Genomic DNA, 22,124 nt, shown 5'->3' on the forward strand with positions numbered 1-22,124 from the left:
AGAGTAGGCTCCTGTGGCTCTACCAAGTTAGCTCTTATTTTTCTGGATTCTCAAAGACAGGCAAGCAATACTTTTTCTCTCTCTAATCTCCTACTTGCCAAGAAATCCTCTTCCAAATGGCCATGATTATTATATGCAGCGTTCTAATAACACCCGTTTCCTAAAGTTAGTAAGGTCTGTCATTTCCTGGAGACAAGTATTTGTTGTACCCAACCCCCCTTTAAAAAAAAAAGCATAAACAATAAAAACCATTTCTTCCTCTCATAGGTGGCCATTGTTAAGTAGTTCAAGCAGCGCTCATTTCCCCTAGCCTGCTCCAGCCAGGCACGGTAACAGCAGATCCAGAGAAACCAAAGATACTCACTCTAAGAGGGTGCCATTAACATCCTGGGTGAAGAACTTCTGTTTGCTCTCTCCTTCAGCAGCTCTGGCGGCCTGGTTCACAGCAGACAGTAACATCCGTTAGTGCGCTCTCCCCACAGGACTGCACACTCACCCACAGGCACCAGACCAGTCAGTCCCTACAGAACACCTGTCAACCTGATAAAATCCTCGCTGTGCCTTTCCCTATTCAGCCCTAATCCCAGATTAAGTTCACCTATGATCACTATGCGCTCCCCAACTGGTATATCCAGCTTTCTCAAATGCTGCTAAAGCATCTATGGACTGTCCATTCCTCCCGGGACTGGAGACAACAGTCACAGGAAAGACAATCATACAGAGTCAAGGCAATCAGGATGTATTTGATTCAACCAGCTAGTTAACTCCTGTTAACTGTAAGTCAGAATTTCCATACGTCCACAGTACAGAAACAATTAAGAACTTCAACAAAATTACAAAATTCAAAGGCCCTTATCCCTCTAACCCCTAAAAAATAATAAAGTGCTGCTTTAAGCATTTAAGGACATTGTAACTCTTGGGAAATCCAGAATCTACTTACAGTGTATCACAAACTCTGTTACCCAGACCATCTGAACTACTAACACACCTTTCTACTACTGACACAAGTAGCACAACAGGCTACTATATCGCCTTCTGCTTCCCATGAGAACGCAGCAGCACGCTGGATGGCAGCCAGGGCAGGCAGCCAGGAGACGGAGTACGTAAGTCAGGAAAGCAATCATGGCAAAAGTCTGAACCATGGGTTCTCATATTTGGCTTCATGTTGGAATTACCTGGCAGCTTTCCCCACTCTAGAGCAATCGTATCCGAATCTCTGGGAATGAGGCCCAGGAATCTGTTTCTTTAAAAGGAACCCTGGTAACTCTAATGTACAGAGGGGATTGAGAACCGCTGATCTAAACCCAAGAGTTGCTGGTCCAAAGGCTTGAGGCAAAATAAAATATCTAAAATCAGGCTTGATATAGAATAATGACCTCAAACAAAAGCAATACAGTGATTGTCTAAAACAAATGATCAACTTCTCTGAGACTGCAGAGACTGAGAACCACCTTCCAACCTTCCCATCACCCTATTTGCCTTCCTTCATCGTACCCTCTGGGTCCTCTTCCTACCTCAGCTCCCTCCCTGTCTTCTCCATTAACTCCTTACCAGAGATAGAGCTCAAAGTTCTATCTAAAACTATCTTCACCCAATACCTTTTCCTTCACAGCTTCAAAATAACACATAATGCACATAGATCTCTAAAATCTAAACGTCTTGCCCTATACCCTTTTTTCTAAGCTCTGGATTAGACTTTCCAGTTACTTCTGTGAATGGATGATTCTCTGGTATGGATACTCAACTTACCCAAAACCAAACCCACTAGCTTCTGCTCCTCTTTCTGTATTTCCCACTTCTAATAACTACACTCTATTCTCCTGAAATCCTTCCACTTCCTTCTTTAAGCCTTTAGGCAGCTCTCTCCAAGCCCAGAATCAAACTGAAACTCCTTTATGTGGCATTTATGATTCTGCAGGATCTGGCCCCAGCAAGCCACTCCAGCTCTGGTCCACCATGCTCCAGCAGGTACCAGCCCTCCAACAACTCTTTGTCCATCCTCAGCTCTGTGTTCTGGCTTCCTATAAAGGCCATCTCTCTACTGAGCCTGGCCAAATCTGTTCCCTCCAGTCTGATTCCTATGTACCCCAAGAAGCTTCTCTCTTCAAAGCTGGCTGTCCACCTGACAATTTGCTTGGCCACCCAAACATCACAGAGCTTACCTCATTCTACTCTGTCCTACAGCCAGGTGTTTACATGTCTACTTGTCCATTTATAGCACAAGCCCATGGAGAACAAGAAACAAATCTTATTTGTCAATTTATTTCCCACAGCTGCCTGTCATGTAATAGTTAGTAAATGTCACCTGAGTGAATTAATGAAGGAACAAACAGGTATTACTGAAAGAATGCAACCAGAGGAAGAAAGTTGGAACAGAACTTGCAGAGGATATGCAAAACTCAAGCTTCTGCTGACCCCTGGAAGTAGGGAGAGAGGGAAGTGCAAAAGTCCAGGATGAAAGGGGATGAAATGGATGGATGGGTGGAAATGAATAAGGGGCTTTGAATCCATTCATCTGCCAATTTCTTACATTTTCAGGATTCAGAATTCGGCACTTCAAATGATTTTAGCTTGAGAGAAAATAAAACTGAGTCATTCTTTTGCTTAAGCTTACACACTGCTACTTATAAGATCCAGAAGTACTTCCACATTAATTCAATCTAATTACTTTGATATGTATTTCAAATGCCCACTATTTGTCAGGCCTATCAACAAGCTTAGGGTTTCTTTCAAATTTTATTTTTAGATGTCAGCTGGTTTTCCAATGTGTCAGAGGCTTTCTAGCAACATACTTTTTAAGAAGATTTTTTCTGATTGATCCTTTTGAATTGTGTAGGCCATATCCCTGAGGGTCTGGTTTTATCCTGAAGATAATTAGTCAAGTGCTATATTTTTATTTTTTTAATATTTTATTTGAGAAAGACACACAGAGAGAAAGAGACAGAAAGCTCACAAGCAGGGAGAGGGGTAGAGGGAGAGGAAGAGAAGCAGACTCCCAGGTGAGTGTGGAGCCCAATTATGGGGGCTCAATGTCACAACCTTAAGATCATGACCTGAGCCAAAACCAAGAATCGGACACTTAACTGACTAAGCCACCCAGGCGCCCCTCAAGTGCTGTATTTTTAAATAAACTTAATTAAAAGAACAATTGGATTTATATGATAGTCTTCCAGAAATAAGTGAGGTTCCTCAACCCTAAGAAGAGACAACCTTGCCTAAGGAGTTGTATAAATTGATCCTAGATTAATTAGGAAATAAAGTTAAACCAAACAGCTCAATCATGCTGATATATAATAGTTCCAATAGTCCTTTAATGGGGTGTTTCAATTATAATAAAAGCCACTTGCAGCCTCTCAGCACCTAGATCAGAACCTTATATACTGTGCCTGTTTTTGCTGGTATAATTCTCTTTTTTGAAAAGATCAAACAGGTTAGGTTTGGTTTTTTTTCTACATTTCTGTCCTTGGATCCAGGTCTCCCTGGATTTGTGATGCAGGAATTCTAAGTCTATAGGAAGGTAAGCTGTGAACAGGTAGAGTAGAAGACCGGGTTACATGGGTCTCTGTCTCTTTTCTCAGTATCATTCCCATTTTATGCTTTAGTCAACAGACCTGGGTCATCTGTATGGACCAGGCTGAACAGTTGCTAAACTACATCAAGAGAAGTAACCTGAAGGTGGCAACACATCTGAACTTTTCAACAACCAAGAAAAAGGCACAATTTAAGGCATATTAAGTGAAGGCAGGGTAAGGCTATCAAATCAAATCACTGGATACCTTGGAGCCCATAAAAATGTGCAGTACAAGGGAACAGGAAATGAAACACGAACTAACATAAGAAAAAAACAGTGACCTTTGTTTAGACATCTACCAGGGCAGCCTTCTTGGTGTACCTCTCTAACATACGTAAGTTTTCAAATAGATTTTTTCAAAGTTTTAAGCATCACATCTAGTTAGAAGGTAAATCTGCTTTTGCTTCCCACAGCAAAGATTGTTCTCAAAGGGACAGATACATACCAGATTAGAATCTGTTTACGGGACTGCAATAGACAGCAAACAGGACCTCAGATCCCTTCCCTCCCAGTACATGCATTGTGCCACAGGGAGGTGGCCTCTAATTTCCCAACCCTCAAACCTGGTTTGCTCCTGTGATTTGCTTTACCAATAGAGTGGGAGAAGCGATGTCAATGCACAACTTCTACGGCTAGATCTTATGGGCCTTGCAGCTTCTACCTTCAGTCTCTTGAAATGTTGCCCTGAAACTGCCATACCCTGAAGAAACCCAGGATGAAAGATCAGAGGAGGGAGAGGCCAGATGTCCTGGCCATCTCAGCCATCCCTGTGGTCCAGCACCCAGCCAACTTGCCAGCTGAACATAGCCCCAAGAGTGAGCTAGGCAGGACCAGAAGAGGAACTGCCCAGCTACCCAGAGTCAGGAGAAATGAACTGCTCTTTGAAGCCTTAAGTTTTGGGCACTTTTTCAGATAATAGTAGAAACTGATCCATGTATCATCTAGGGCCAAACTTTTAAATGTAAACAATCTTATAAAAATAAAGAGGAAAAAAGGATAGTTAGAGGAATGAAATATAACATATAACACTACTAATGTTACAGTTATGTACATCAAATTTAATTTAAATTTTAAAAACCAACGTCCAGTTCAAGATTGAGGACAGGATTCCTTATTAAGGATCTAAATATCCATGAGTGGCTTCTGGAATTGTATGCAAGTTTTGTGCATGTGTGCATTTTTCTCCTGGGAAGAATAGCTTTCCCAGGAGATTCTCAGTGAGGTCTGGGTTTAGAGCACTTGTGCACACATGTGGGGAGGCTCCAAGTGCCCAAGCACAGGCCCTGGTGGGAATGGAGCACCTGGGGATCCTTTGGAATGGCATTAAGTAACTTTCCAAAAATAAGCCTTCTTTTCCATGCAACCATCAAAAGTGATGAGGGGTTTATAATAATATTTATTAAATGAAGAAAGCAGGAAACAATTATTGACAACTATAATTACAACTCCATAAAAACATACACAGAAGCTAAAAAAGAATAAGCAAATTGAAAATAGTTTTCAGATTGGCAGAATGATGGGTAATCCCCACTTTCTACACCATTTCCCAGAGTTTCTTAACACTTTTGTAGTAGAAAGTCCAGGTGATGACTAAAGTATTGATTTCACATATGAACACTGTATTTTCAGTATGTCAATTTGTCCTGGCTACCACTTCCCACCAAAACCCAAGCTACCTTATCTATGGGATCCAGAACCCTGTCTCCATTGTCCCAAGAGATAACTTGGCAAACACCGAGGAAGCACAGCTTGCTCAGAGTCCATCCAAATGGACTCCAGAAAGCAAGGCTTTCTTGAATCACAACCCAATGCTGTTTCATGTTAAGCCACTTTGTTTCCACTGAATTTGTCCATATTTCCCAAGAAATTGAAATAATGAGTCTAAGTTATCAGACTAAAACACTGCCTATGGTGGGGGTAAGGGACACATCCAAGAATGGTTTTGACATTTCTCTAAAGAAACGACTGGCTACTGCCACATATATCTAACTCAACTTACTTAACAAGACTTTCAGGTGCTAAAAAACATTTGATTACAAACTGGAAGATTGAGAAGAACAAGGAGTAATTTTTTAAAACATAAATTCTAAGAGCAAACACAGAACAGTACGCTCAAACATGCCAAGTTCAGATTCAACTACTTCCACCTTAATGTCCTATTAAGGTATACTCTGAACCCCTGACATGGCACAATTCATTTAAATCATCACATTCAAAGAGAATACTGCACATGGGCTAACGAGGAAGAACTAAAAATCCAAGTAAGACATTTGCTTTACTTTGTAAGTTGTGCTTAAATATTTTTTGGAAACAAGAAAATCATTTGTAGCAGTGGTTAACATTTCATCCTGCCCTAAAACACAAGAGATATTACACACCTAACAGTGATTCTGAAATCCTAGGAGAATCACTGGCTTAATACTTAAGCTACACAGTATAAATGCCACCAGAGTTGCACCATAAGTCATGATGCCCAAGGTAAAGCGTTTTTTTAACTAAAAGTCATCATAACTAACGACCCATGCTTGGTTTATGGTCAGCAATACATTACTGAATTGACAGTTCTTGGCCCTCTAGAAATCAATTCCCAAACACCAACGGCTGCTATCACTCAAAGACTATTGCTGTTTTTTTAATGGTTCACGGGCAATATTAAGGTTCACTCCTTTTCATTTATCACACCTTAGGCATTCCTGTACTTACTACCTAACACTGATGATTGGCAAGTCCAAGCAGCAACTGAAATGCAGTGGCAATTAAGCACACACACTCTACGTGTAATATTCATCTGCAAGCTTGTGTGAGTTTTCCAAACCTTCAAAAGATTGCTAAAATGACGGATCTGTGCCTCAGCTGCCTGCCACCAACATTAATATCAGTCTATTGCGGGATCCCTGGGTGGCGCAGCGGTTTAGCGCCTGCCTTTGGCCCAGGGCACGATCCTGGAGACCCGGGATCGAATCCCACGTCGGGCTCCCGGTGCATGGAGCCTGCTTCTCCCTCTGCCTGTGTCTCTGCCTCTCTCTCCCTCTCTCTGTGTGACTATCATAAATAAATAAAAATTAAAAAAAAAAAATCAGTCTATTGCACCAAAGGAAAAATATTTGTGGGGAAGGAACCGATAGGCAGGAAATGGAAAGAGAGAAACTCTCCCTAGAAGATTTTTCCAGGAATGAAAGAACCACAAAAGGTCTAAAAGTGATGCCTGATGCGCAGAGCGTACAGTTTCCTCACTTGGGAGGAGAAAAGAGCTTGGAAAAGCTAACACTGAAACTGCCAATTCACTAAGGGTTGCTCTGGGCAGCGAGCTTCATGTGGTGCAGAACCAGCGTCAATCTGCCCAAACCGCTTCCAGGAAAGCCCGGCCACTCTGTGTCACCATACCTGAGCCAGCTCCTTAACGCGCTTCTCCAGGGGTGCAGGCAGGCCTTCAGGGAGGGAAGAGGGCTGCCTGAATTCCTGGTCCAGTCCCACCCCAAGGGAATCGCTCTCATCATCCATATCACGGAAAGGGCTTCCTTCTGGAGACTCACTGAGCAGCTGCTCCAAGTCCAAATCAGTCAGCGAGTCCATGGCAGTGGCCGCCTGGAGCAAGTCGTTGTCAGAAGTGGAGCCAAAGAGCGAGAGCAAGGGGTCAGAGGTGCCCTCCAATTCTCGCAGGCCCTGAGTTTCCACCGACGAGACGGCTACAGGTTTATGGTCTTCGTCCCTCTTTCTCTGAGCCTCTTTCTCCTTCTGAAATTTCTTTAGCATCTCTTTAACACTCAAAGCCCCAGAATATTTCTTTTTCTTCTTCTCCTTACTGGCATTGAGGGCTGTGAAGCTGCAAGCAAGGAGGAAACTGGTTAGGAGGGCTGCAGTACACCTCAAAAGGGAAATTCACGAGAGACTGCCCCTGCTCCCAGCGCAACTGTCTCCAGGAACCTAGTCACAAGGCCACCCTGTTACTCCTCCTCCCTCCTCTTGGCATATGGAGCTCCTTCTTGCCGGGACCAAAGCTTGAGATTTAATACAGGTTAGCAAAACAGTGTCACAGAACGCTAAATATCCGATGTGTTTTTAAAAACCACTGCCAGGCTGAAATAAAAGGTTGCGAAAAAGGGGAGGGGGGCAAGAGAAATATTTAAAGGGAAAAAGCAGGAGCAGCAGAGAGCAGCAGCAACTTGAAGGGCAGCTGGGGTGAGACGAAGAAAGCAGGACCACAGAAGACAAAGGGACATGGCAGAGACGGAAGGAGAAGTGGGGCAGAGGAGGGGTGCCCAAGAGAACAAGGAACATCAGCAGTCACACAGTGACAGAAATAGCTGCCAAAGCTGACAGAGGGACAGAGAGAACTCCAATGTCTGACACACAGAGATGTGAGAGCACTGACTGCCCACAAGGGCACCGTGCGAGGCGTGAGGGGGAACGGAAGGCCAGGCCCTGCTGCCTCTTCTGAAGCTGTGAGGAGGAGGGCGCGTCAGCTCCCAGGTGTCCTGCCCTAACAGTTCAGATTTATCCTAGCAAAGCAGCTGCTGCCTCTCACCCGGCTTTGGAAAACTTGGACTTTTTCGATTTCTTCTCCTTGTCATAAGTGTCATCTTTTTTCTTCTTCTTTATCTTCTCACCACCTTCCTTCAACTTCCGCTTCTGAGAATTAAAGACAAGGCACAATTACACGGCTCCCTAACTCAGGGAGCAAGTGCACTACACAGCACTGGCCTTGCTCCGCCCATGGTACATCCTGAGAGCTGTCTTACTTCCTTCAAGAGCAACAGCTTCCAGATTGGTCCCGGACCACAGACCTGCAGCAGGTCAACACAGTGTTCCCACTGACAGTGTCTCCTGGAAGCACCCAGGCCTGAGGCAAGAGGCCATTCTGTAGCCTGAAACTTTTCTCGTTCAAGTAAGCTGTACGTGGGCCCTACCTCTTGTTTTAAACACACAGGCAGTGGTAGGCTGATTTCAAAATAAACTTAAGGCTAACTTGTTTTTGTTGGGGTGACAGCCCTGGGAACTGAAGTCCTCTACATGTCCACAGAAGAGACACAGCAAGGTTGGTGCAAACTCCCCTCACTCCACAACCTTCACTGCCCCAGTCCCCACCCTGAGACCACCTCGAGAAACAAATCCCTGCTGCGCCTGCTGGGACACAGGCGTGGACTCCTCCAGGTTCACAGCATCTCCCCACAGTACAGGCATGAGAAGTGACCTGTCAGTCTCAACACGGGTCATGCCTTTCCACCAAGCTCCTGAGCCATCCTAAACCAGGAGACATTCTGGCAAGTCACCTAATGATCTTATAAAGTCATATAAGAAAGCACTTCTGAAATCCAAAAACAAGTATTATTCTAACCTTTGGAGATTTTTTCTTCTTTTCTTTAATGAAGTCATCCTCAGATTCTGATGCTTGTCTAAATTGCAGGGTTCCCGAATTAATGTAAAATCCTCCATACTTTGTAGTCAAAGAAGCAGGAACAAGCTCGTCATACTGAAGGGGAAAAAACAAACAGTCAGCTCCAAGTTCTGGTACAACAGTCCAAAGGTGCAGAGTGGGTCTTGAAAGAGCAGATGTGACTGTGTTCTTCTGTCACTTCTCAGACAGCATACTAAGACCTGCTTCTGGTCAACCACGAATGTCCTAGCTCAAATCTATATGGACAGATTTGGTCATCATTTTCGGTGAGGGAACCATGGCCTGATCAAGAATGTCACTTCCCCTCTCTCTCACCAGGACAGCTTTCTCTTCACACTGAGGGCATGCCCACGCTGACTCGACTCCACCTCCAGGCCAACATTATTAGTAGGAGCTAGGGTGGGGTAGTTTCAGTAGCATTTTCAGTAAGGACTTACCGCCTCAGAATTATCGATGAAAGAGTCAGATTCATCGTAACCGTACCCCATGTCAATTAGGTCCTGTATCCGATCTTTTCTACGTTTCTTTCCACCCTAAAATTTAAAATAGGTTATGCGTTTTTTCCATGTGTAACTGTGGTAAGAACATACAGCATGAGGCCTACCCTCTTAATAAATGTTTAAGTCTAAGGTCAACATGTTTTGCCACACGGAATTAATTGTTGCCTTGAACTCCAACTAGTGACTAAAGGTTGTAAATCAGTGGGACACTCTCTCACACACAACCATACACCCACCCTAAACCCCATTCCCTGAAGATCTTTTAAATAGAACAGATTTGTATCTGCATAAAATGGCCTAAGACTTCTAGAAGAAGGAATGAAATGGCTTTGTATGCTTTGTTTCAAAACATTTATTTTAAGCATAAATTCTAGGAGTAAAAGGCACTTCTTGCTCATTCATCCATTTAGCTTCACACGCTAGAGCCTGCCACATGTATTTTCTATACCATAATGCATTTATCTAATAATTGCATTTTGTTCTTGCCAACCTCTGTACTTGTTTAGATGATAATCCACTAAAGGAACATAAAAATGTCTGAACCTCTCCCACTCAACGAGGCTGTTTTGTTGCCCAAGAGAGGAATCTTACATATTTTTCTTCAAATTTCCGGGCAAGGGCCTCCACTTTATGCCTTTCTTTTTCTTCATCATTGAAAGGATCTGAGAGATCTTTCTTCTGTATAAAGAGACCATTCCACAAAAATAGGAGTCACAAAAAAATTCCCACAATTCCATTCATAATACCTGCAATGACTACTCAACACCCATAAACTGCATAATAAAAACAACTCTTTCAAAAAAGACAAGGTAAAATACACACTACCATCCCAACAGTATTTACTTCAGTTGCTTAAGAAAAAAAGTTTCCATTCATGTAATTCAACAAAACTTAATTAAATGTCTACAATTACCCACCATAGCACTAGGTCTTAGACCACTCCAAATATGGCGAAGGGCTTTTAGTCAGGGAGAGACACAGAGAGAGAGAGGCAGAGACACAGGCAGAGGGAGAAGCAGGCTCCACGCAGGGAGCCCGACGTGGGACTCGATCCCGGGACCCCAGGATCACGCCCTGGGCCGAAGGCAGGCGCTCAACTGCTGAGCCACCCAGGTGTCAGTCAGGGATGCTCAACCTGTATAGAACTGTGTTTCAATATAATTTCCTTCATAACCCTAAAAATTATTTTATGTATTTAAAAACATTATTCTAGGAAGGCCCACAGGCTTCACCAGACTTCTAAAGCAGTCAATGAAAGAAAAATAAAAATAAAAAATAAAGCAGTCAATGGTTCAAGGAAGGTTAAGAACCTGCTGAAAGTAGTCCAAGTCCTTGAGAGCTATTCTGTCGTATTGGTTAGAAGAGTGATATGAACCTGCACTTCCTTCACTGCCACCAAAGAAATCAAAACCAGGTTCACAGCATTCCCTTTCCTTGGAAGCTTATTTTGATGGATCAGTAATTTCGTCTTTCCTCCCAATGTCAATACTCGCTCCAAATATTTTCATGTGGTTTTCCAAAGTTTATTTCTATTCTGTAAACTTACTGTTGCGTTTTTCTCAACAAGTACATTTTCCAGAGTTGGACTTTAAGCTTTTTTGACAAGGAAACTTAATTTTAATAAAAGACTCCCATCCGAATACATTTAAGACTTCAGAATAGACCAAAATCATTAAAGATCGGATGCCTGTCTTAAGACAAAACTCTATGACCCCACCCTCCTCTCCCTGCCCACTGGAATCCCATCCATTCATGGAAGACAAGTTAAATGAGATATTGTGGAACGTATATATAAGGGTCACAAGTGAGTGGTCTTTAAAACATGCATTCATCTGTACCTTCTAAGTTTTCTATAATGATCACATATAACTCAAGTGATTAAAATCATTCTAAGAAATTCCACCAATCTAAAGCAGTACTGGATACAATGTGCATTCTCTCACGTCTGGACAAACAGTAGTTGTCCAAAAAGTACTACTTCCTGCACACATGATGGTCCAACTCTGTCCAAACAAAACATCTGGGATGTAAGCTTTCTGCTGTCCAAGCCCTACAGGGCTTGTATCAGACTTAAACAATTGCCACATTGTAACTCCTGTTACCTGTGTTGGCATAATTCTAAAGTACCAACAAGACTGAAAGTCCCTTTGAGGTTGGGATAGTAGTGGCTTTTCCACCTTTATATTGTCCTCGGCATCTAGCACAGCGCCTTTACATTATAAGAAATTCATGCTAAATGAATTAATACACGAATCTGTCAGATTACATATTACTTTGAAAACCACAGAGTAGATGCAAAGATTCTGGAGTTCTGAATCTGAAGACCAGGAATCCCCTGAAATTGAATCCAAAGTTCTCTGTGTATGCTCCATACATTTTTCTGCAATAGAGGACATTTGGATCCCCCAAAAAAGGTGAAATCAGAGCACTAGAGTTCTAATTTCAGTTGACCTACTGATTTGGCTTGAACCTACAAAATAAAGACTTCAACCAATCCCTGCTACTGTCTCTTCCTCTCAAGGAATGAGATCCCATTTCTACTTTGAAAAAGGAATCTTGAATGGATTTGAAATTATTTTTTCTTATCTTATCCAACTGCCCTCATACGCAAGGTTGATCCTTGGCACAAATTTATTGGCTTTCATTCAGCTAATCAGATTTTAATCAAGGAAACACATTTTTATCTGAGCAAAGAAAGCAGATGATCCTCCTAACCAAAGGCACTCACCCTCAACAGCACAATGGTGAATTTGAATGAACAACTGGCCACTTAGTTATGTGGCTAAAAACTGTACCTATGTGATCTGATTCTACCCTCAAACACCCTGTGAGCCAGGTATTAAGCTGATCCTCATTTTACTAAGAGCCACTCTAGAGATCAAAATACTCCAAGTGTGGAATCCTTTGCCTCAGAGCCTAGCATAGTGCACCATTGTAGAGGCTTGTGCTCTTCACCTATTTCCTACTCATGCTGTAGAATTCCATTTAGGTAAAATACAAAAATGTGCAAAACTGAACTAAGCTTTTGAAAATTAGGGCAGTGGACCTGGGTAGTATTTTGGAAGGGCAGGAGGAGGGTTTCTGGTGTCCTGGAAAATATTACATTTCATAATCCAGGCACAGGTTGCAAGGATGTGCTGAGTTTATGAAAATGCATCAAGCTGTGAATTTGTCATATACGCACTTTTTCTAACATATTTAATTCAACAAATAGTTTTCAAAAAAAATTACAATGAAAACATCAGTGATAGCTGAAGCTGGTGATGGGTACATAGGGGCTCATTATATTATTCTCCCACTCTGCATGTTTAAGAAGTTCCATACTAAAGAGCAAAGCAAATCTGTCAGGAAAATAGATAATTTTTAAAAATATTTAAGAAATCAAACTGATTCTCAAAAGATCTGAAGACTACAACCCAATTTTGGCAAACTAACTACAAAACAAAAAAACGAAAAACAAAACCTCCCACAAAAATAGGTTTCTATCCAACCAGGGAAAGAAACTATCCAGAATCTCACTGTTCAGAAGAGATGAGAAGTCAATGTCTTAAACACCCACCATTTGCTTCGATGTGGATGGAACTGGAGGGTATTATGCTGAGTGAAATAAGTCAATCAGAGAAGAACAAACATTATGTAGTCTCATTCATTTGGGGAATAAAACAATAGTGAAAGGGAATTAAGGGGAGAGAAAATGAGTGGGAAATATCAGAGAGGGAGACAGAACATGAGAGACTCCTAACTCTGGAAAACGAACAAGGGGTGGTGGAAAGGGAGGTGGGTGGGGGTGACTGGGTGACGGGCACTGAGGGGGGCACTTGATGGGATGAGCACTAGGTGCTATGCTATATGTTGGCAAATTGAACTCCAATAAAAAATAAATAAATAAAATTTTAAAAAAGAAAAAAAAAAAAAGAAAAGTCAATGTCTTTTCTTGTCTGCCTTACAGTAGGCAGAGTAAGATTCTACTGGAAAAGAAAAACGTCCAGCACAAAATTCCAGTGCTGGAACAGCCAGAGACTGGTCACATTGACACACATATATAATTTTGGCATGAAAAAGCTTATTGTTGGGATCCCTGGGTGGCGCAGCAGTTTAGCGCCTGCCTTTGGCCCAGGGCGCAATCCTGGAGACCCGGGATCGAATCCCATGTCAGGCTCCCGGTGCATGGAGCCTGCTTCTCCCTCTGCCTATGTCTCTGCCTCTTTCTCTCTCTGTGTGTGACTATCATAAATAAATAAATAAATAAATAAATAAATAAATAAATAAATAAATAAATAAATAAATAAATAGCTTATTGTTAATTATTAGTCATAATTCATATTAGCCTTGGATGCACAGTGTTTTCTCTAGCATAAATCAGGACAATGGTTTGAGAAAGAATTCTATCCGTTCCTGCTCAGAGGCAAAATCAGCACACCTGTGACTGCTTTGGGCTGAGCACCGTGATCTTGGATAGCCAGAGCCTTTCTAGTCTTGCTTCCACCCTCCAGAAGTCCCATTTCCACAGGATGTTCCATGTGTTTTATCTGCAGACCCAGTCTGGGGCTGCTGGGGTGTACCTTGTCTGCGGGTTGAAGGCCTTTCACCTTCCCTCGTATGTTCTTCACCAGCTCTGGGTAGAAGAACTCTGGGCAGCGCTTGTGATCTGGCTCAAAGAGGGTGAGTGTAATCCGAACAGCTGCTGCAGCCGGCTCAGAGTCCTGATGCTGTTCTGTTCCCCCAACCTCCTCTTTCCGGGATTTCTTCAAAAATGCAGGATTCAGAGAACCTGGGAGAGAGGTGAACTGGACCCTGTGGGGCTCCGACATGGCTACCGACAAGTCTTAGCAGGTGTCACTGCATGGCTTCTGTTAACATTAAAAGAAGGACTAGGTCAAACCAAGATGATAAAAATGATTTTTCCTGTTGAGCTATTCAGATTTAAGCTTAAAGAAATTCAAGAAGAATCCACTGTTAAATTGATCTTAATCACCACTTACTCTTTTTTTCTTCAATACTATTTGCTTTAAATATATCATTTAAAAATGTGTAAATCACCCCAAATACTATCATTCAGAAATAACCAGAATTCAGCATACTTCCAGTCTTTTTTTTTCTCTATGCCTAGTCAATAGTTCCTTGATGTTAGAAAATCCATGCTGATGGAGCCTTAAAGAATCCTCAAAATTGCAAAGACCACTAGAGAATAATGTTTTTCATTTAATTTAACCTTTTCCTTTCTGGCTGAGAATAATCTCTTTCTTAAGATCTCTGTATTTCCATCACGAGCAGTACACTTACATTTAGGGCCAATCCTTACAATGAGAAAAGTTTTCAATAGCTCACAGAAGGTACTGCCTCCTCTGGGTTAAGTAAAAAACCAGTGTCTCAGGAGAGTGTGACTCTCGACTCATTTCCTAAGACACCAACCTTTCTCCACCTAAAACTGGCCCTTAGCAAAGTGAAAAATTATGACATGCCAAAGACCTTCAAAGTTGCTCGGAAATGGTCAAAACAGATTGCAAAGCCCAGAATACCAAAAGGTTTACATAATACAAATATCCAAATACACACACACTATACATATACATTGTGTGTGTGCACACACACACTTCAGGTATAATCTTACATCCTACTCACGCTCTAGTATGAACTTTCTACCATTATAGTAAATAAAAATATTCACTGCATCCTTATTTATAGAGGAAAAATAATAAAAACCACCTCAATTTCCAGCATTAAGGGAATGGTTGAAAACAACTGCAGCTTTTAAAAATTGATTTCTTACAAATCTATAAATTTTGATATATTACAGATATATAATGCTGTCATACAACTACTTTTTCCTACTTTGTTACTGTTTAATTTTGATTACAGTGAGATATAAAAGAAATGTTTCACACTGGGCAGTCCCAGTGGCGCAGCGGTTTAGCACCGCCTGCAGTCCAGGGTGTGATCCTGGATACCCGGGATCGAGTCCCACGTCGGGCTCCTTGCATGGAACCTGCTTCTCCCTCTGCCTGTGTCTCTGCCTCTCTCTCTCTCTCTCTGTGTGTTTCTCATGAATAAATAAAAACAAAAAAAATTTTTTAAAGTCTTTTAAAAAAAAAAATGTTTCACACTGAATTCTCTAACTTGGCTTCTTCTCAGCATCAATCACTAACCTTTCTTTCCACTGCTGACTTGGCATATATTATATAGTAATGTATTAGGCATTTTAAGATCTCTTACTGAAATCCAACCTGTTAATCTAGTATATCCAGACATTCTTTTACCAATACTATACTGTTTTGAAAAAAATTTATGGTATTTTAATATCTTCAATCAAAAGTTCATCTTTATTGTTCTTCTTTTAAAAGTAGTAGTTATTCCAGCCTGTTTATTATTTCAGATCAATTTTAGAATCATGTTGACAAGTTCCCCCCAAAAAGCTCACTGTATTTTGACAGTAATGAATGATTAGCAACTAATTCAGGAAGATTTATACTATCACATATATCCACTTACAAGAATCTCTACTTGTATATACATAACATTCATTTCTTCTACCATGACCAAAAATTGTGATTGCTAAGATCAGGGAGTAATATATCTAAAAATGAAGAGTTAGAATAATTCTAAATAGGCAGCAAAGTGATTAGCAGCAAAACAGGTTGGTAGTGCAAAAAACCATCGTGCACTAAAATGCTGGAAAGAAATTCTCCTAAAAGAAGCTTTCAAGGCCCTCAGGACATTCATGATGCACTGGGTTGAGAAAATAAATTACAGCTGCATTTACAGCTGAAAGAGGAGGTTTAAAGGTCCCCCACTGACACAAGCAGGCAATTTCTCACCAAACAAAGGGAACCTCAAAGTTAACAGGATGTAGGAAGTTCACCCTGGAAGGGACAAACAGGTCTCTGTCCCAGCAGTAATTTTTTTTTTTTTAAGATTTTATTCATTTAAGAGAGAGAGAGAGACCAAAAGCATAAACAGGGGGAGCGTCAGGCAGAGGGAGAGGGAGAAGCAAGTTCCCCGCTGAGCAGGGAGCCCAATGCAGGGCTCAATCCCAGGACCCTGAGATCATGACCGGAGTCAAAGGCAGACACTTAACTGATTGTGCTACCCAGGTGCCCCTCAGCGGTAATTTTTATAATGTAACCTTACCATGGTCCAAATTTTAGACATTGTTACTTTGTTCACCTAGATGGTATAACTGCTTCTCTCAGTTGTGTGACTTTAGAAAGAGAACTGGAGAATAAACGTAAATCAAACCTATAACATAACAACACTTGGTAGGTTTTGCATTAAATTTTATAATCATGAGATTTCCTTGCTACTTGTTACTAAGTTATTTGAAAAGTTTAAGAAAATCGGACTGACCTATGAGACTTATATTTTTAATTTGAAATGCTTAAGAAAATCTAAGCTTGAAAGTGTTCATTTAAATCTCATTTCTCCATCTAGCAGACTTAACAAGAGTTACGTCTTTAGAAAGATTTTACCATTAGGCTTATAAATTCACCATTTTAGAATTTTGAAGTATTTAAGAGAACAAGCATATAAAAATTTAAATGCATGGGTGGCTCAGTCACTTAAACCTCTGACTCTCCATCTTAGCTCAGGTCTTGATCTCAGAGTCTTGAATTCAAGCCTCACATTGGGCTCCACGCTGGGCATGGAGCCCACTTAAAAAAGCAAAAACAAAAAACTTCAAATGCAGTTTAAAACATTTAAGGGGGGCAGCCCTGGTGCCACAGCGGTTTAGTGCTGCCTGCAGCCCAGGGCCTGATCCTGGAGACCCAGGATCCAGTCCCATGTCAAGCTCTCGGCATGGAGCCTGCTTCTCCCTCTGCCTGTGTCTCTGCCTCTCTCTCTCTAAGAATAAAAATAATAATAATAAATAAATAAATAAACAAACAAACAAACATTTAAGGGTACGTAACGCTGCAAAAAGAGTTCATTGTTTAGGGGAATGTAATCTTTTAAGCTGGTACCTTAACTGAAGCTTTGTCAAGGGTCAAGTATTTTTATTTTTAAAGAACTATTCTTACATTTGTAAGTAAAACAAGATTTGGGAGTAAAACCTTAAAAGCGTAAGAAAAAAATAAGTATTTAAATACTCATTTTTAACAAGTCGAACATCACGCTACATAAAAGCACAGTTATTGTACACACAAAAACATCCCTCCTAAAACCCTCAACTGGTGTTATCCAAGAAACAGTAGCCTTCTTTTGCACCTTGGTTTACTCTCAGGAATTAAAGTTTTTGTTGTTGTTATATGTTCTCTGAACTACTATATTTTCAAACTAATTATCAGTGAAACCAAAAAAGTTAATTTTGTAGGCTGATTTTGTAATTATTAATCTCCTTGCTGAACTCATTCAATAGCTTTCCCTTAACTTTTACCCCCCCCCCCCCACAGGCTGTCCTGTCATTCCCAGAAATGAGAATTTTGCCTTCTTTCTGAAACATCTCTTATTTTTGTTTCATGTCTTATTGCATTGGCTAGAAGTTCCGGGACAACACTAAACCTACATTCTTCGCCACGTTTGGACTCCCATGAGAATGCCCCGAGGTCCAATGTGATGTCGACTTAAAAATTCATATATTCTATCAGACCGCTGAACGTCTCTTTCAATTCCTCAAACATTTAAGAGTCTGTAAAATTAGGAACAGCGTGTGTGTGTGTGTGTGTGTCGAATTTTACGAAGTCATTTCCTGGAATCTCAAAGGTGCTTCCAATTCCTGGCTTGTCCGGAGGACAATACAAAACAGTATAAATGACAGCTCCTGAAACTAACGGGCCGGTACGGTTAGGGAAACTGAATTCCAGGAAAAAGCAGGCTGCGGACAAGCCAAATGGCACCACCACCACCACACCACCAAAACAAAACAAAACGTGCTCACAACCAAAGTCTACAACAAAAACACCTACAGGGAGACGCGTTAAGGATCCGCCACCTTCTCAAGCAGAGACCGACTCTTGAGAAACTCTAAGGTCGACAACACCGAGGCTACTGGGGGCCTGCGACTGGGACTGGAGCTTTCCAAAAAATTGCTGTTTTGTACCCGGGGAGCGGGGGGAAGGGGGGGTTTGAGCTCCGCGCTGGGCTGCTGTAAACAGTTCCCCATTCAACGCCCTGGGCTTCACGGACTCCCAACTACGCGAGCATCTGCCTTCCTGTTGTCACAACAGCCAGCTCCCAACTTCTCTAAAAGTGTCAAACTACAACGAGGCGGACGGGAGAGCCCGGTCCCGACAAAGACACGCACCTTTGTCCCCGGCGCGACGCAGGCTACGGCCCCAGGGGCCGCACTCGTCCCCCCGCGGCCGTCCTCATGCCGGCCCGGGCGCCCGGGCTGCGGCGCCGCTAGCGGCCGGCCCCCGAGCCATGCCTCCCGGCGGGCGGCCGGCCCGCGCCGCGGCCCATGGCTGGGTCCCCGCGCGCCCGGGGCAGCCTCGCCGGCCGTGCCGCCGCCGCGCCGGCCCCGGAGGAAGCGCAGAGACGCCGGGTCCACGTCGGTCGAGCAGCTCGCGACCTCGGGCGGGCGGCCCCGGCGCCCCGGGAGAACTTGAGGCGGCGGGCGCGGGCTCCGAGCCGCTCCCCGGGCGCCGGCCGTTAGAAAGCGCGCACCGAAGGACCCGTCAGACCCCCGGGCGAGGCCGCGCAGAGCCCGCCGCGCGCGGGCCGAGGCTGGCTTCCAGGCCGCGCCGAGGTCCGTCAGGGCAGCCCCGGTGTGGGGACGCGGCCGGCCCCGGCGCGGGGCTAACGGCCGCAACGGAAGCGCGGACGGGAGGGGGCAGGAGGCCAGAGCCCAGAGGCGGGGCGGGCCGCAGGGCCGGCTCCCTCGCGCGCTCGGCCGGCCGCGCCGTCACCGCCGCCTCCGCCGCCTCGGACCGCGGGCGCTTCGTTGTCACGAGCCGGAGGGAGGGGGAAGGAGCCGGGAGTCTCCGGGCTCCGGCGCGCAGAGACCGCGGCGCCTGCGTCACGTGCCGCTGGGCCGGCCAATGAATTGCGGCGGGCGCGGTGACGTCAAGGCAGCGGCGTGGCCGGTGACAGCCGGCCCCTCGTCACGTGGCCGCGCGCACTCCAATGGGCGGCGCCGGGGCGACTTGGTGTTCCCGGCGGCCCGTGCGTCGGCGGTGGTTGGGTGGTAAGATGGCGGCTGTGAGTCTGCGGCTCGGCGATCTGGTGTGGTGAGTCCGGGCGGCCAGGGCTAAGCGAGGTGCGCCGGGAAGCTCCTCCACTGGGCGCGGGGTTCGCGGCCGGCCCCGGAGCTGCCTTTCTAAGCGCTCCAGGCTGCGGAGAGAGGGCGAGACGAGGTGCCGGCGCCGGGAGCGACGCCGGGCGGAAGGGGCAGCCCGGCCCCGGGGGACTGAGGCCGAGAGTGGCCGCGGCGGGCCGGGCTCTGAGCCCCGAGGCCGCCCGGGGGAGGGCTGCGCTCCGCACCTGCACGCCGGCGGCCGCCGCGAAGGGAGTCTCCGGCGCCGCATGCCTCCCCGCGGACGCCGGGTCGTTGGGGTCTTGCTGAGGCTCCCCCCCGGGAAGCGGGCGAGCCGGGGAGCCCGCGGGGCCACCTCGCCTGGGCAAGCCCGTCAAAACTCGCGTTGCGATGGAGCCGACCTGTGCGGGCGACTTGGCCCGGGGTGTCGAAACCGGACTGCTGGCGCTGCCCCGTGAAGAAATGGAAGGGGGACTTCTCCTTTACAGCCGAAGGCTTGGCAGTGACCGCTGCCTTCTTGGGTGCCTCTCGTGGTCTGCTTCCGTGTCCCAGACAACCGCCCGAACCAAGACTGACCGTCGCCGCTTCCCTGGAGCGACGTAGCTCACTTCTCGACCCAGAGGAAGGTTTCCATTAGCATTGTGTCAAAGCCGGGCTGGTCTCGCGGTGAATTAAACCAGACTTTGTAAGGGGAAGTCTGTGTTTACAGAGCAAACTACGCTCCCCCCCCCCCCCGCCCCAAGCCCCCAGTCCTGGGGAGGCTCTAGACCAGTGACTCCTGATTGGTTTCGTTTGTTCTGTATTCCTTGTCGCCGCAAGAATGCACATACCTTATTGCACTTACGCATTTCGTTTCTGAAGAGTTCGGGCTTCTTGGGTCCAGCTGCGGAAGCCAAATTAAGAACTGCTGTTTGCCAGCTTTTGTTTTGGCACTTGAGGGTGCAGGTGGAGAGTTAGGAAAATACATTTCATGTTGAGTGGGTTGAAGGAGATGGACTGGCTTTTCCAGGGCAAATGCTGACTGTGTGTTTTCTCTAGGGGGAAACTCGGCCGGTATCCTCCTTGGCCAGGAAAGGTGAGTGTCTTGATACTAACGGAAGACGTCTGAAGTTGGGTTTGAGAAGGTGAAGAACGTTAAGATTCATTCCTCTCTGTTTCCGGCATTTAGTTAAACTGGACTTAAGTAACACAATTTTTTTCTCTCTACTCTTCAGTTTGTTTAGAAAAGACAGTGCAGTATAAACCAGGTCATTTAATCTGCAGTAAATGCTTATCTCTTGAACCAGAGATGGTTTTGGTGAAGTTTCTTAATCCTGGAAATCAATTCTAATTTGAATTTTAGCCTTGTACTTAAATGTAACAAAAGGAGAAGAAAATAAATTCTCCAGGAAGAGCGGAATCTAAATGTAGGTTAGTGAAAAGTCAAAGTATTTTTGTCCCAACTAAGTTTAAATCTTCTTTCCATGTTACCATATGTGCTGCTCCAGTGCATCTTTGCAGAAGTTGGCATTCCAGATTTTGCATGAGGCGATCCGTCATAGCTTTCCAAATGTTCTGTTTTTAAATTCTTGCTAGGAGCCCAGGATATGTCTTTAGACTGTCTCTTTGCAATATGGCATTTTCATTGCCTCTGTTGTTCTTCATTATTATTATTACCTGTCTCAACTTTTCCTGCACAGTTGTTTTGTTTGTTTATTAAAGCATAATTAACATACAGTGTTGTAGTTTCAGGTGTACAGCATATTCATTCAGTAGTTCTGTACATTACCCAGTGCTTACCAGTAAGCATAGTCACCACCTTATTACTTCACTGAAATATTTTTAAGAGTGTTCTGTGCATTTTTTCAGTGATCACAGGGTCACATGGTTGAAGGGGATTGATATTGATCTTAGTTTTAACTGCTATTAAAACAGGGCCATTGCAGTAGAAGGGGTATTCTACTTACTGAACACTGCTACATGGTACATGTAGGGAACTAGAATATTTGCACATTTCCACACATCTCAGTAGAAACGTGCCAGATTTGGACAGGTACTAGATCCTGGGTTCATTTTAAACATATTCCTTTTGTTTTATTTCATTTTTTTCCTACCAACTTAGAGGTGTGAAAAACCTTTTTCCGCCTTTTACTCCCCAGATTGTTAATCCACCCAAAGACTTGAAGAAACCTCGTGGCAAGAAATGCTTCTTTGTGAAGTTTTTTGGAACAGAAGATCAGTGAGTAGTGCTGTTTGGGAGTTTCACTTTCCCTTTGTTTGGGCGTTGCCCTGGATCTGAGCTGCTTATGAGAATATTCTAGGGACCCTAGTTCATTTTTACTGTAGTCTGTGAGAATGGCATATTGTTCTGGCTTTATACCTAAATATATTCTTAGCTCATAGGAATTGTTCTGTGGCCAATAACAATGTCAGTCAGGTGAGAAATAGGATTCTTTTAAATATGATAATCACAGTAATGTCATTTCTCAC

General features: G+C 44.0%; 2 protein-coding genes across 11 annotated transcripts in view; one reads left to right on the plus strand and one right to left on the minus strand.

Moving 5' to 3' along the window:
- Positions 1 to 18,836, minus strand: part of UBN1 (ubinuclein 1) — a 39,282-nt gene extending 20,446 nt beyond the window's left edge. For all 5 annotated transcript variants that reach the window (XM_038540481.1, XM_038540480.1, XM_038540478.1 and 2 more), the window contains exons 1-8: positions 18,705 to 18,836; positions 14,029 to 14,316; positions 10,058 to 10,144; positions 9,404 to 9,499; positions 8,907 to 9,041; positions 8,097 to 8,200; positions 6,956 to 7,394; positions 365 to 435 (exon numbers count right to left, since the gene is read on the minus strand). In XM_038540481.1, the coding sequence (XP_038396409.1) occupies positions 365 to 435; positions 6,956 to 7,394; positions 8,097 to 8,200; positions 8,907 to 9,041; positions 9,404 to 9,499; positions 10,058 to 10,144; positions 14,029 to 14,277 (1,181 nt within the window). In that variant the 5' untranslated portion in view covers positions 14,278 to 14,316; positions 18,705 to 18,836. The remainder of the gene's footprint in view (positions 1 to 364; positions 436 to 6,955; positions 7,395 to 8,096; positions 8,201 to 8,906; positions 9,042 to 9,403; positions 9,500 to 10,057; positions 10,145 to 14,028; positions 14,317 to 18,704) is intronic.
- Positions 18,837 to 19,506: 670 nt separating this feature from the next.
- GLYR1 (glyoxylate reductase 1 homolog) overlaps positions 19,507 to 22,124 on the plus strand; it is a 35,814-nt gene continuing 33,196 nt past the window's right edge. For all 6 annotated transcript variants that reach the window (XM_038540482.1, XM_038540483.1, XM_038540484.1 and 3 more), the window contains exons 1-3: positions 19,507 to 19,629; positions 20,694 to 20,730; positions 21,794 to 21,873. In XM_038540482.1, coding sequence (XP_038396410.1) covers positions 19,526 to 19,629; positions 20,694 to 20,730; positions 21,794 to 21,873 — 221 coding nt within the window. In that variant the 5' untranslated portion in view covers positions 19,507 to 19,525. The remainder of the gene's footprint in view (positions 19,630 to 20,693; positions 20,731 to 21,793; positions 21,874 to 22,124) is intronic.

This window comes from Canis lupus, chromosome 6, assembly GCF_011100685.1.
Source record: "Canis lupus familiaris isolate Mischka breed German Shepherd chromosome 6, alternate assembly UU_Cfam_GSD_1.0, whole genome shotgun sequence".
NCBI classification, from domain to species: Eukaryota; Metazoa; Chordata; class Mammalia; order Carnivora; family Canidae; genus Canis; species Canis lupus.